This window comes from Pogoniulus pusillus, chromosome 3, assembly GCF_015220805.1.
Source record: "Pogoniulus pusillus isolate bPogPus1 chromosome 3, bPogPus1.pri, whole genome shotgun sequence".
Classification (NCBI taxonomy): Eukaryota; Metazoa; Chordata; class Aves; order Piciformes; family Lybiidae; genus Pogoniulus; species Pogoniulus pusillus.
The window spans coordinates 13,972,893-13,988,638 of NC_087266.1; the positions used below are offsets into that span (position 1 = coordinate 13,972,893).

The following is a 15,746-nucleotide window of genomic DNA, read 5'->3' on the forward strand; positions in this document are numbered from 1 at the left end:
AGTTCTTATAACGTCTTCTTGACACTTCAAAAAGAGCTGAAAGAACTGCAAGTGACCCAGCATGCCTCTTTCACAGGCTGGGGAAGATTAGGTATTGACTGTTTCCAGCTCTAAGTGACCAGTTCAAACTTGTTATTTACTGAGAGCAATCAACACAGGGAAAGGAGAAAGCTTCTGCCGTCTATCGTGCTTTTATCCCGCAGCGGCCGAGGGACATCTGCTGGGCAGACCATAAACGATCACATGTCAGGAGGAGAAGCAGCAGCTGCACAGACCACAAATAAAGTCCTGCTTAGAGACAGCCTTTTCCAACCTGGCAACAGATCTTCTTGCCCTTTGGGATCCAGTAGTAGCTTTGGATCCAGTTTACTATCCAAACTTCCAGGAACAGATTGCACCTAGGACTAAACCTATTCTTTGAGGCTGCCGTGAGCCATCCTGACCTTGCATTCCTCAGGGAATAGCTCAGCTAGACTCCATGTACTGATTTTGGGGTGCAGGTTACTTGACCTGCTTTAGTCCTTTAGTGATGACTGTATCCTGATTCTGTGCAGTAACAATGGAAAGAGGGCAAACACGGGTCTGAGGCAGATATCAATCATTTGTATGCCTACAGACATCTTGTAACCTACTAGCACAGACTGTCTGCCTGGTAGCTTATCCAGACAAGAAATGAGGGCTGGTGACAATCACTGATGGCCTTAGGAAGAAAATATTGTGCCCAAGCAGCATCAGAGCCACCACACTCTCCAGCACTGCCTCAGGCTGGACAACCATGACCAGGAGAGCACATTTAGCCCACAGCTTAGGCACAACTGGCACATTTTTACCTGACCAATGTATGCTCTTGATAATGAGATATTCCCATGTTGCTACCTAGTGCAGTCTGAGCAGGCTGTCCCCTCTCAGGTCTCATTTGTTCAGATCTCTTTCCATGCTGAACTCTGTAAACCTTCTGTCAGTTCTCTCTCGTTGTACTTTAAATCCACTTTTTCTTTTAGTTAAATATTTTTTTGGACATGGCTTACTTCATGCAGCACAATGATATCTAAGCACTTTACCTTTAGTACTACTATATAAAAAGGGCAAAGCTATCTGATAGAGACGATAGTCACCCTGCAAATGCTATCCCTCTCCATGCTGAAGTGCTCCACTTGTAACTAACCTTTGTCTTCAATTTCCAGGCCAGTCGTTTATTCTCTGAAATAACTTACTTGCAATACCCTGTGTTTTTCTCTTTAGAAAGGTGTCTGTTTGCTGTTTTGTTACTCCTTCACAGATATCCTGACATGTTTTGAATTACACTTACTCTTTTCATTCTTACCCAAACCCCATCAATCATGCTGTCCACACTTTCTATTAACCTTATGGGGCTTTTTGGTGGTGTTGTTTTGTTTTGTTTATTTTTTTTTATTCTAACATTGAAAAATCTTTCCTTAGAATCTTATTCTTTCATAACTTGCATGTGATTCTGTGATTCTGTATTTTGCATTTACCTTTCTTGTCACATTACACTTCCCTAAGCTCTCCTAATGACAGATAGCTGTTACAGGTAGGACGCTGTGCTCTCTGTGTTGGAGTTCTTCCTGACTTGGAAAATGTTTAGACCTTCAGAGTTCAGCATACTCTGAGCCCAATAGTAAGACTCATCTGCTTTATGTCTCTCGTAGACTCTTTAGTAATTAATTTTGAATTTATTATTGAAAGAGCAGGGGTTATTAACATTGAACCTTATTAATAATACCATAGAATCACAGAATCAGACAGGGTTGGAAGGGACCACAAGGATCATCTAGTTCCAGGGACACTCTACCCTAGATCAGGCTGGCCAGAACCCCATCCAGCCTGGCCTTAAACACCTCCAGGGATGGGGCCTCAACCACCTCCCTGGACAACCCATTCCAGGCTCTCACCACCTTCATGGTGAAGAACTTCCTCGTCATGTTCAGCCTGAATCTACCCATTTCTAGCTTTGTTATGTTCCCTCTAGTCCTATCACTACCTGACTATGACATCCTAAAAAGTCTCTCCTCAGCTTTCTTGTAGGCCCCCTTAAGATACTGAAAGGTCACAATAAGGTCACCTCAGAGCCTTCTCTCCAAACTGAACAGCCTTGACTCACAGGATCACACAGGCTCACAGGATGTCAGGGGTTGGAAGAGACCCAAAGAGATCATCGAGTCCAAACCCCCTGCCAGAGCAGGACCATACAATCTAGCTCAGGTCACAGAGGAATGCATCCAGACAGGCCTTGAAAGTCTCCAGAGAAGGAGACTCCACAGCCTTTATGGGGATCCTGTTCCAGTGCTCTGGGACCCTTGCAGTGAATAAGTTTCCCCTTGTGTTGAGGTGGAATCTCTTGCGCTGCAACTTACATCCATTGCTTCTTGTCCTATCACAGGAGCAAGTGAGCAGGGCCTGTCCTCCCACCTTCTGATCCCCAGCCCTCAGATATTTATAGACATTTATTTAACCCCCTCTCAGTCTTCTCCAGACTTAAAAAGCCTCAGGTCCCTCAGCCTCTCCTCATAAGGCAGTGCTCCAGTCTCCTAATCATCCCTCAGTCTCTCCTCATAGGAGAGGTGCTCCAGCCTTCTGATCATCCTTGTGGCCCTTCTCTGGATATGTTCCAGCATCTTCATGTCCCCTTTGTAATAGGGGTTCCAGAACTGGATGCAGTACTCCAGGTGGGATCTCACCAGTGCAGAGTAGAGGGGGAGGATCACATCTCTCTACCTGTTGGCCACACTTCTCTTGATCTGGTTGGCTTTCTGGGCTGCAAGAGCACATTGACAGCTGATAATAATCTTCTTGTCCACCAGCATCCCCAAGGCGCTCTCCTCAGGGCTGCTCTCATGCCAGTTACTGCCCAGCCTATATTGGTGCTTGGGATTGCCTCTACCCAGATGTAGGATCTTGTACTTGGTCTTGTTGAACTTCATGAGGTTGGCTTGGGCCCACCTCTCCAGCCTGTCCAGGTCCCTCTGGGTGGCATCCCTGCCCTCCAGTGTGTCAGCCACACCACACAGCTTGCCTTCAATTATTTGGGTCCTTAGTGTGCTGTGCACCAATTTTAAGACCCAGCATGAAGATTACAGAGTAAATATTTTAAACCAGGGACCTGCATCTGACAGCACACAAAAAACATAAACAAAGAAAAAAATCTTTACTGCTTCTTTCTACCTTGTCTCATGACAGAATAAGAGGAGCCATCTGAGGTATTATTATCTGGGGAGAGAGGGGTGCTTTTTTTCCTCATGCACACAAGCACCCCTCCTGCTTTTCCCTCTCTGTTCTTTTAGCCAGAGTTTCTCTGCCTGCTTTCTGGCAGATGAATTTTTCAGGGAGCAGTTTGCTCTTTTCTGTCCTCATTCCCATGGAGAATTATGATCAGAGCAGCCTTTGCTCAATAAACAGATGAGTAAATGCTGCTCTCCTGCATAATTTGTCAGGACAGAACACAATCTGAAGATTGTATAGCTGGATCTCTTGAGTTCTTTTTGGGAAGAATTTCATCAAAAAGGAGACAGTGACTTATAGGATGGGTACAGTGAGTCAGTGCTGTATAGCATTCACTGCAGTATCTGAAAGGGACCTACAGGAAGACTGAGAAGGGACTGCCAGAAGGGCTGGTAGAAAAAGGACAAGGGACAATGGCTTTAAATTGGAGCAGTGTGGATTTAGGTTAGACATAAGGAGGAAGTTCTTTACAATAAGAATGGTAAAATATTGGAACAGGTTGCCCAGGGATGCAGTTGATATCCCTGGAGATGTTCAAGATCAAACTTAAAGTGGTTCTGGGCAGCCTGGCAGCCTGATCTAGTTGGAGGTGCCTCTGCTCACTGCAGGGGAGGTTGGACAAGATGACCTCTGAAGGTCTCTTTCAACCCAATGCAGTCTGTCATAGAATCATAGCATCATAAAGTCAGTCAGAGTTGGAAGGGACCACAAGGATCATCTAGTTCCAAACCCCCTGCCAGCACCTCAACATCTCTCTTGAATTGAGGAGCCCAGAACTGGACACAGGACTCAAGGAGTGGCCTGACCAGTGTTGAGTACAGGGGCAGAATAACCTCTCCCGTCCCACTGGCCACACTGTTCCTGACTATTCAAGCAGTCTGCCTAGCCACTCTGTTTTCATGTATCAATTTGTATTCTGCCTGCAGTCACCACAGCAGCAACAACCTACACAGTCTTCACATTTCCTGGCCTTTTAGCAACAGCATTATAAACAGGTGGGCTTTTTTTTTAGCATTTTAATGTTTGGGCAACAAAAGTGACAGAATATTTACTACATACGGACAGGATTACAGTGACCCACTTTCACTCCAGCCCTGTTTGTACTAAGGAGTAATGAAAGGCAAAGTAACTTGTCCAATTTCACATTGTCATCCCTGAAAGGCAGTGTTAACTGTTATGTCACTTGAGTTTTATGCAAGGTTTGCTGTACTCATTTGCATCTTCCAAAGCACATATTATTCCTGTCTTCAGCGCAGGTTTGTCAGCTGTCCGCCCGACCTTACTAAATATATGTCAGATACACTCTGAGAAGGTAGAAGCAGCCTGGAAACTTGTTCAGAACGGTAGAAAAATACAGTGTATAGTTCGTATTGTTTAGAATCCATAACTGGAAGACTATAAAATCTATTTAACCCCTAGGCAGCATTTTCCTTGTCACTCACTGCTGATACAGAAGGCAAAGAGGAAGAATTACTACTTAGAAAAGGTATTTTTGTTTCCTTTTTTTCTTTGCCAGAAAACCAAGGGTAATACTTAAGTACAGATGACAAAGCTCATGCCTTTTTCACTGAAATTTCCCTTGAGCATAAGAGCTTGACTAACCCAATCAAAAGATCAACTAGCAACAACAACAAAAAATTAAAAGATAGAAAATTCCAAATGTCATTTTCAGAGGGGATTAGGATTCATTGACATAATTAATTTTATGAATCATATTTTGACTTTTCAACGAAAAAAATATGCAAGTTTTTGCTGTTTCTTAGATGCATTTTGTCTGGTTTTACAGTGGAACAGAAAATGAGGTCTGCATGACACTGGATTTTTTTTTTTTTTTTACTTATTTAATGAAGTATATACCTTGAAGCAATTCCTAAAGAGCACATGGATGTTTCTACCATAGGCTGGTAAAGACAATAAAAAAAGGAACTGATGTTTCACCAGCCAGAATACCAAGCTACCAGGCTACTGGTAAATGAATGAATGAATGAGTTTTCAAAACTACAAAATTAGCAATTGAGAAGTTTTATATATGAATCATTTTGCCTTACAAAGTTACCTGTATGCTCATTCAAATCCTTTTAAAATCCTGAAGGCAATAAGGTCACTGGTTAGACCACACCTTAAGTACTGTGTTCAGTTCTGGGCCCCCCAGTTTAGGAGGGACATTGAGATGCTTGAGCGTGTCCAGAGAAGGGCGACGAGGCTGGGGAGAGGCCTTGAGCACAGCCCTACGAGGAGAGGCTGAGGGAGCTGGGATTGGTTAGCCTGGAGAAGAGGAGGCTCAGGGGTGACCTTATTGCTGTCTACAACTACCTGAGGGGTGGTTGTGGCCAGGGGGAGGTTGCTCTCTTCTCTCAGGTGGCCAGCACCAGAACAAGAGGACACAGCCTCAAGCTACGCCAGGGGAGATTTAGGCTGGAGGTGAGGAGAAAGTTCTTCACTGAGAGAGTCATTGGACACTGGAATGGGCTGCCCGGGGAGGTGGTGGAGTCGTCGTCCCTGGGGCAGTTCAAGGCAAGGTTGGACATGGCACTTGGTGCCATGGTCTGGCCTTGAGCTCTGTGGTAAAGGGTTGGACTTGATGATCTGTGAGGTCTCTTCCAACCTTGGTGATACTGTGATACTGTGATACTGAAAGGAGTAGTGAATAGTGTTTTTTTTCTTCTTTTCACTCAGCAAGTTTATTTTGGGGGAAAGGGTAGAACTGAGGCTGATTGACCATTTTGCAGGAATTTCTCATCTGGTTCTGCAGAGGGGTTACAACAATGTCCTGAGATAACACAAAAAGCACCTCCTCTCCTGTCCTAAGTGCTTTGTTCTGCTATTGAACTAATATTTGCATAACTTCCATGTGCCAGTGACAAGGGTGGTGAGAGGCCTCTAGCAGAAGCCCTACGAGGAGAGGCTGAGGGAGCTGGGACTGTTTAGCCTGGAGAAGAGGAGGCTCAGGGGTGACCTTATTGCTGTCTACAACTACCTGAAGGGAGGCTGTAGCCAGGTGGCCAGCACCAGAAAGAGCCTCAAGCTACACCAAAGGAGATTTAGGCTCGAGGTGAGGAGAAAGTTCTTCACTGAGAGAGTCATTGGACACTGGAATGGGCTGCCCGGGGAGGTGGTGGAGTCGCCGTCCCTGGGGCTGTTCAAGGCAGGATTGGACGTGGCACTTGGTGCCATGGTCTAGCCTTGAGCTCTGTGGTAAAGGGTTGGACTTGACGATCTGTGAGGTCTCTTCCAACCCTGATGATACTGTGATACTGTGATAAGGACAATTAAAATATGAAATCTGAATCATGATTTAGGTGGGGTTGGGGGTCATGTTAGGCCTAGAAGCAGTTCCTTCATTTCACTGCTCTTTCTTCTCTGACACCTTCTATACTCTCAGATTGTTTCAAGTTCCTTTTCTGTAATATTGATACTAGCTATGTTGGTAAACAGTCAGCGACCATAGAATCATAGAGTCAACCAGGTTGGAAGAGAACTCCAAGATCATCCAGTCCAACCTATCTCCCAGCCCTAGCCAGTCAACTAGACCATGGCACTAAGTGCCTCATCCAGTCTTTTCTTCAACACCTCCAGGGACGGTGACTCCACCACCTCCCTGGTCAGCCCATTCCAATGCCAATCACTCTCTCTGGCAAGAACTTCCTCCTAACATCCAGCCTATACTTCCCCCGGCACAACTTGAGACTGTGTCCCCTTGTTCTGTTGCTGGTTGTCTGGGAGAAGAGACCAACCCCCACCTGGCTACAACCTCCCTTCAGGTAGTTGTAGACAGCAATGAGGTCCCCCCTGAGCCTCCTCTTCTCCAGGCTAAACAATCCCAGCTCCCTCAGCCTCTCCTCGTAGGGCTTGTGCATGTCCTCTGTTCCAGTGTTTAAATATCACTAACACTTTCCCTCCAGCTCAAAGCTGTGGGCTTCTGAGAATCAGTTATCAAAGGCTGCTATTCTTTGGCTAAGTGAGAAGCAACAAGAAGGCCCAGAAAAAATGTAAAACCTGACAAACAATAATGCATTAAACAGACCAAATGTGGGGTTTTTTCCTCCATTTTCCTTTCATTTTTCAAATATGGGCTACACTTTTTTTGACTTACATTTTGTGCTATATCGATGTTCAAAGTAATTATTCATGAAAATCACAGTGTGGTAAATCCCTTCTGAACCACAAAGAATAGTCAATAAATGAGCCTTCTGTTTTAAGAATTACATCCAACACCTTCAGAGATCAGCAGTATCTCGATTTCAATTAAAATTCCCCCGCCACTGACTTCAGTCAACAACCACTGTTGCTCTCTTCTATGATCAGTTTTTGGTTGATCTCCTTTGGCACACAAATGAACATGTGCACTACAAAAGAAAAAGAAAACTGTACTTTGGGATCAAAATCCAAACTCACCTGGTAAATCTTTAAGGACAATTTTAAAAACAGAGATTGAACATGCAAGGGCTTTGAAATACAGGAGAAATTGAAATGGAAGCATTTTCAGATTGCATTTCATTGTTTTGGTGCTTAGTGCAGTCTCTTAATTCCACCAAGAGCACTCCCTTGCAAAGGAGGAACATCTTTGCCATGCCACTGAACTAATGGGATACTTGTCATGGCTGTTTTTGCAGCCTGACCATGTGCAGAAGATAATTAGTATCCAAATGGATAATGCCATAAAAGCAGTGGTAGAGAGCATTTCCAAACACATGAAAAACATCAAAAGGGCTTACTTATACTTCTAGCTTTCTTCCACATTCATTGGATTTTCACATCCCAATATTTGGGAAGTCAATTTTTCACAGCTTCTTCAGGCTGTACATTTTTTTTTCAGTGCAAAAGCTGGGGGCTATCTATTGTCTTGTACATTGCATTGACATGAGATGTGGTGTGCCCTGTGAATAAACAATGAGACCTATTGAGCTACTTGGAATTTTGCTCCTGGCTGTCTAGAGCCAGGATTTCACCACTTCAGCTGTGTTTCTACCCCTTCCACCTGTGCAAACGTGGGCAGATTTTCCTTTCTGATCCTTCCCCTGCTACATCTTCAGCAAACCTCACAGCCAGGTGATAGGGTCCCCAGGACATATTCTGTCTCTCCCTACCTGTTTGTGCACTGCTTAGTACTATTTGCCGGCATCACTGTATGACATTGCAAGTAAAATGAAAGGAGCCCAGGATTCTTTCCTTTTGCCAGAAAAGCTGTGAGTAGGTGGTTCTGCACTTTGGCCACAACAACCCCAAGCAGCGCTATAGGCTGGGGACAGAGTGGCTGGAGAGCAGCCAGGAGGAAAGGGACCTGGGGGTACTGATAGACAGTAAGCTGAAGATGAGCCAGCAGTGTGCCCAGGTGGCCAAGAGAGCCAATGGCATCCTGGCCTGCATCAGGAACAGTGTGGCCAGTAGGACAAGGGAGGTTATTCTTCCCCTGTACTCAGCACTGGTCAGGCCACACCTTGAGTACTGTGTCCAGTTCTGGGCCCCTCAATTCAAGAAAGATGTTGAGGTGCTGGAAGGTGTCCAGAGAAGGGCAACAAAGCTGGTGAGGGGCCTGGAGCACAAATCCTATGAGGAGAGGCTGAGGGAGCTGGGCCTGTTTAGCCTGGAGAAGAGGAGGCTCAGGGGTGATCTTATTACTGTCTACAACTACCTGAAGGGGCATTGTAGCCAGGTGGGGGGTGGCCTCTTCTCCCAGGCAACCAGCAATAGAACAAGGGGACACAGTCTCAAGTTGTGCCAGGGTAGGTATAGGCTGGATGTTAGGAGGAAGTTCTTGCCAGAGAGAGTGATTGGCATTGGAATGGGCTGCCCAGGGAGGTGGTGGAGGCACCATCCCTGGGGGGTCTTCAAGAAAAGCCTGGATGAGGCACTTAGTGCCATGGTCTAGTTGATGGGTTAGGGCTGGGTGCTAGGTTGGACTGGATGACCTTGGAGGTCTCTTCCAACCTGGTTGATTCTATGATTCTATGATTCTATACTTCAGATACTAATAGTCTTGGTCAAGCATTCAACTAGCAGAATACTTCAGTGGGTCACACTTATTTCAGCAAGTGCTGATTATGGATATACTTGCTATCTGAGCTATAATTAACAATAAAAGCAACAGCATTTTGACATGAGATAATACAGTCACACACAAAAAAAATCTATTTGCTTTAATTTTACAATTGGAAGAGTAGACTTTAAGTTGGCTCAAACTGATGTACCCTCAACCAAAGCTAACACAGCCATTGAAGTGAAGATATGACCTCAAATGTTAATTTTTGCAGCCAGGTCTATCTAGATTTCTTCCTTTTATTAAATGGCAGTCCTAGTATAATTATAAAAGGTCAGCATTGTACTCTTTGGTCTTATTTTCCTATGAACTTTGGAGGTTTTTTTGATTCTCCATTTTCTGGTATACACTCACAAAAGTGCTGCAATGTCCATGACCTTTTTCTCAGAGGAAAAGTTATCCAGATGTAATATGAATAACTTATTATGAAATAACCAACCTCACAGAAAAGGTCAAAATGTGCAATAAATGCAAGCAGGTCCCAGCATGAATAATAGTAAGCTGAATACAGGTCTTTGAATGGCACGTTAGTGACATCCCCTGTTAGGGAAACTAGAGTCCCATGGGAATTACCTTCCTTGTGTAGGTACATTAAAAAGAAACAGTACTGCTTTTTTCTGGTTATGCCCTGCAAATACTTGGTCCCTGAAGAAAGTAGCTAGTCATATTCCTGGCTCAGCATTATAACCTCTTTGAAATGATGATAAATCCTGTGCAGGTAACAGAAATATGGACTAAGAACCATCAAAGATCATTTAAGGGCTTTTATGTCTGAAAGGAAGGGCATAAATATGCTATGAAAATTTCACATAATAGAAACTTGTTTATCTCTAAGAACTAAACACACTTCCTTCTTTTTCTTCAGATTACATTTCTGAGAGGAATGAAATATTTCCTTCAGTGTTCTGTCATTTCTTACTTGCTATACTTATAAGAGATCTCATGGTTCTGCGTTGCACAGGACCAGAAAGGGACTATTGCTTACAACACTTCTTATGTGATCAGAGCTTTCCAGGGCAAAGGTAGATATTCTGGTGACATACCAGAGGATGAGCTCTCCTTGAATTCTTTGAAATACTTTTGATGTCCTGACAATATCCATCCTCTGATCTTCCATCTTAGAGTTCCTTTGTGTGTGTATGTGTCAGTACACAGCAATTCAATATGCTTCAGGTAAAACTGTCATACTATGAGTCTTGCCAGTTCGGAGAGGTGAGCATTACTTGTCTCTGAGGTTAGGCTGCAAATCCCAACTGAGATTTCAACTGTCCCAACCTTACCTTAAACCGAGGGCTTTCTAATCAGACAAAAGGCAGAAATGGGTAAAAAACCCTACAGAGGTGTCATGGATTGAGTTGAACCTGCTGCTGTTATTCATACCATGCTGCAGTCATCTATACCATGCTGCAGTCATGCCAGCTGCAAAAATGAAAGTGCTAACAAGCAAAGTACTATAGGGCTTGAAGTTCAGATTACAACATGGGAGGCTACCTGTTCTGGTTGCTGCTTCTGGCTTCTTGAGTGTTCTTTTGTTGAGTTGTTTTTTTTTCCTGCAGACATTGCAGCAGAAAGAGCGAGAGTCAGGTAGCTGCTGGGTTTGGTTTTCTGGTTTGTGATCTTTGTTTTTTTTCCTTGTATTTCAGTGCACTTCTGCAAATAAACTAAGCTAAGGTAATCACATGTTAGATTAGTTAAACTGTTAGCTAAGGTAATTATGCACTGTGCTTATGGTAGCTTATGTTACATTAAACTCTTACCTCTTTATCTCAGCCCTGAGTTGTGTGTGTTACTGTTCCACTCACTTTTGGGAGAGCAGGCAGCTTAGCCCTTGTGCTAAACAGGATAACAATTATGAGCTTCTGGAAGTGTGGTTTTGCTAGATGCCTATATTAATCCCTTCATTTGCTCACTTCTTGGCAGATTGGCTACTGGAAAGACATGGAGCAGGAAGAAGCAGCAGAAAAGGTCAAAACTGAGGGAAATGAATCATCCATTCTTCTGACTGGATTAGAAGGAAATACATTGTATCATCTAACAGTGAGGGCATACAACGCTGCAGGGTATGGACCACCTAGCACTGCTGTGCGTGCAGCAACCAAGAAGTCTCGTAAGTGACCTCAGTATGTCTTCTCAAAGGGACAAGTCAGGGAGCAACCTCTGTCCTGTGGTTTTCCTTTAAGAAGAGTGTACACTAATCAGGAACCATGCATACTTTTGAAGTTTTGATATTTAGATATGAATTCTTACACCTTTGCATTCGTAACAAAGGTTATCTTTCCAGCCACAATTTTGGCAAAGAATGGAAGAGAAATGAGTTCAAGTTCACAAGGTCTGTGGAGTTTATGGAGTGGGGCTAGGTAAATAAATTGCAAGGTATTAAATGGCAGTTCTAATGCAAAAAAAAACCCCAAACAAACCAACAAAAAAAAAACCAACCCAAACTTTACAAGTCCCAGCTACAGTTGGGAGTTTATTTACACAATCAGTTGTAAATGTCATGAAATATTTAAAAACTTTTCTTTTTATTTTAAATAAACTACCTAAAAAAAAATATGTTTATGTATTTCTAATTCACAGCTCCCAGCCAAGCACCAAGCAATATCATGTGGATACAGGATGGTTCTCATGTGTCTCTTGGGTGGGAGCCAGTCAGACCTCTAGCTAATGAATCTGATGTAATGGGATACAAGGTCAGTGTATCCTTGCTTACCATTCTTCCAAACTCATCTTCCTTGTTGATTTTTTCCCCTTTCTCTTTTTTTTGTGTAAGTAAAATATGCTATGCAGACTGTCTACAGTGTTTTCACCATGAGAATTGAAGAGAGAGAAATGTTCCAACATTGTCTGTGTTGTGATTTTTAACTACTGAATATAAACTGAGTAAGCTTTTATCTTAGAGGGTCAGTTCATCATGTTTGGCTCAGAAGTGGCAAATAATAAGACCAGACTGCAATGAAATTGCTACTAATGCTTCAATTTATCTGTGTTTGCAGAAGGATTCAGAGAAATGCAAAAGAATGAGGCATCTTTAAATGACATTAAAATTAATATTTTTTATGGAGCAGAAACACAAATAGTTCTGTTTGGTTTGCGATCATGTTGGTGGTGTTCAACAATAAGTAATGGTAACATCTGGCATTTAAAGTTTTGAAGTTTTAAAGAGTAAAATATGGATTAAGTCTTGGGAAACATCACCAAGAACGTGTAAAATGGTTCAAATAAACCAGAAACTGGTGTAAACCTTAATCAGAATAGTTGAGATTCTGAAAAAGTTGAGTTGGCTACTTTGGGTTCTTACACCTTTCTGATCTTTTCCATGTTGTCTGGGGCCAGAAACTCTTACACAGAAGTACCAAAAAGGTAGCTATGTAATTGTTTGTTTTCATTTCACACACTAAGCTTGTACAAACAGGAGACATGGAGACAGATCTAACCTATTCTCATCTGACTTAGCCAACTAAGGTAAACCACAAGAGCATTATTTAGGGCATTTTCTTTACATTTGAAGTTGTGTTCTTAAGTAAAAAATATTAATATCTACATGAATTTAGGGACGAGAATCTGAACCAAACAGAACCCAAAATGCATTCTGAAGACATTCTGGAGAAAAAGTTGTGTAACACCTAATGCTTGAGAGGGCAAATGATATATCCTCACTCTGGATCAAAATCAATGTCCTTTCATACTCATTAACTGGTAATATGCTTTACTATTAATGTTTTGAAGCCATTAGGGAAAGAGAATGGCAAAAGCTGATGACTTGTTTAAATGTAATGTGAAAAAAGTCCTAATGAAAGCATGAAACAGTTAACATTTCAGTGACTCTGTTGTCTATACAGAATGTTCAGTACATAGCAGGAATGACCACTATAACTGCTGTCTACTTTATTGATCACAGGTGTTATTTAGGCAAGAAGGCCAGAGCAACAGTCAAGTCATAGAAACACAGAAAACCTCTGCAGTGGTCCTACTTCCTGATGTTGGTGTCTACATCATTGAGGTCTGTGCAGTCAGTGAAGGAGGTGATGGTACTGCAAGTCCCCAGATCAGAGTTCCATCTTTTTCAGGTAAGATTACACTTCTCTTTGTAAAGTGGTGATTGTAGCAATATTCATTAACTCTTACTATTCTCTACCTGAATAAAATGTTCTTATAATTCTGTAGCTATTGGATAAAATCATAAATCAGTCTTCAGTTACATACTCAAAGAGAAATATTTAATACCATTTCATAGAATCATAGATTTGGTTTGGAAAGGACCTTAAAGACCATGCAGTTTCAACTGCCTCTGCCATGGACAGAGACATCTTCCACTAGACAAGGTTGCTCAAAGCCACTTCCAGCCTGGCCTTGAACATTTCCATGAAGGGAGCAGCCACAACCTCTCTGGGCAGCTTGTTCCAGTTTCTTACCATACCCACAATGAAGAACTTCTTCCTTATATCTAATCTGAATCTACTCCCAGTTTAAAACAATTAGCTCTTGTCCTGTCACAGCAAGACTTTGTAAAATGCCCCTCTCCAGCTTTTCTGTGTACTCCCTTTAGGTACTAAAAGGCTGCTATGAAGTCTCCACAGAGCATTCTCCAGCTATTTCAACTCTCTCAGTATAGCCTTATAGGGGAGGTGCCCCAGCCCCCTGATTATCTTTGCGGCCCTCCTCTGGATCTGCCCCAGCAAGTCCATATTATTCTTATGTGGGAAGCCTCAGTTAAACACACTATTTCAGATGAGGTTTTACCAGACCAGAGTAGAGGGAAAGAATCACTTCCCTTGACCTGCTGAAAACGTATTTCTTGTTGCAGCCCAGAATATGGTTGGCTTTCTGGGCTGTGTGTACACATTATTAGTTCACATTGAACTTCTCATCAGTTAACATCACAAAGTCCTCCTCAGTAAGACTGCCCTCAACCTATTCTCCTCACAGCCTCTGTTTGTGCTTGAGATTGCCTTAACATATGTGCAAGATCTTGCACTTGGCCTTGTTGAACTTCATGGGGACTGTATGGGCAAGTCTCTTCAAGTCCATCTGAATAGCATCCTTTCCCTCCAGCCTGTCGACCACATCGCACAGTTCGGTGTCATCATCAAACTTGATGAGGGTGCATTCAAACCCACTGCCCACGTTGCAAATTAAACAGTGCCAGTAAAGATGTTAACAAATACATTTGAGATGCTTGAGACTAAGCCATCTAAGTGGGGCTGAGGAACAAAACAGAGGATTTACAGGAAATCTCCTACTTTCTAGGGTAACATCTGAAAACCTAATTAAGCTGCAGATGTTTCTCTGTGCACTAGGTGTCTCTCCCCATTGAAGCCAGATAATACATACAGACCAACAGTGCAGCCTGGCCAGCAGTTCAGCTGATCTTTCAAAGTCAGACATAGACATGTAAGGACTATCTGAGATGTTAGAAAATATCCCAAACATTTGCACAGAGCTGTCAAATATGAACTGGGACACACAGGATATGCACATTATTCTGGACCACCAGCCCAAGGTGTATTACCTAACAACTAAACCGTTGTGCATTTAGATAGCTGAACCCTGCATATGTGGCTGCTTCAGAATAACCTTGAATTTCTCAATAGTTTACATTGACTCACTTGAGTAGCTATTATTTTACAAAATCGTTAATTTATTACAGTAGTATTGTATTATAGAATCATAGAATTCTATGATTCTATAATACAGTAATACTGAGCTACTTGAGTAGCTATTCTTTTATAAAATCATTCATTTATTACAGTATTATTGTATAAATTATGATGCCTAGCTTCTGTTTCCTCAGCTACCACAATATATTTAAAAAGTTTGAAGTATCAGTATTAGACAGGTGAGTAATGGAAGGGCCAGTGGCAAGAACAATCAGAAAATAGCACTGTCTTTTTGCCTAAACACACAAAAAAGGCATCTTAATTCTAACTTTCTGCTGACACTTCAAAAGTCAGCTAAACATGGCTTTTTAGTCCTGAAGGACTACTATCCAAATCCCTGAAACTTCAACCTAGTCCTAAAATTTCAAATCTACTCCAGGTTTAAAATACAGTCCTATCATAAGAATTCAGAAGACACTAGGCCACAATCAATAAACTATTTGTTTCCTGTATCTTTTGAACCATAACCCTAGACCTCAAAGGCTTTCCATTCCCTTTATCCTGATGTTTTTAATTAGACTATGTATAAAAGATCAGTTCCACTTAGAAGATCTATGGCCCAAAGACACCCTACCTGGTTCCTTTCTCATCCTGTGACCTATTGTTCTCACCAACCCATAGCACATTTCCCCATTGCCTCAATTTTTAATGGACTGCTGTGAACTATAAATATTAGTGGGCTACTGGGCAAAAGACCACTATTTCCTCTTGATTCTATGATTCTATGAAAACCATCAAGATCAAGAGCTAGCTTTCACTCCTTTTTCCAAGAAGAATATTCGTGATTGTGACTCATGGCATCTTCTGAAGCC

General features: G+C 42.4%; 1 protein-coding gene across 8 annotated transcripts in view; it reads left to right on the forward strand.

Annotated features, from left to right (window-relative positions):
* Positions 1 to 15,746, forward strand: part of CNTN5 (contactin 5) — a 736,829-nt gene that overhangs the window by 717,528 nt on the left and 3,555 nt on the right. For all 8 annotated transcript variants that reach the window (XM_064170433.1, XM_064170430.1, XM_064170397.1 and 5 more), the window contains 3 exons: positions 11,198 to 11,384; positions 11,855 to 11,967; positions 13,176 to 13,344. In XM_064170433.1, the coding sequence (XP_064026503.1) occupies positions 11,198 to 11,384; positions 11,855 to 11,967; positions 13,176 to 13,344 (469 nt within the window). The remainder of the gene's footprint in view (positions 1 to 11,197; positions 11,385 to 11,854; positions 11,968 to 13,175; positions 13,345 to 15,746) is intronic.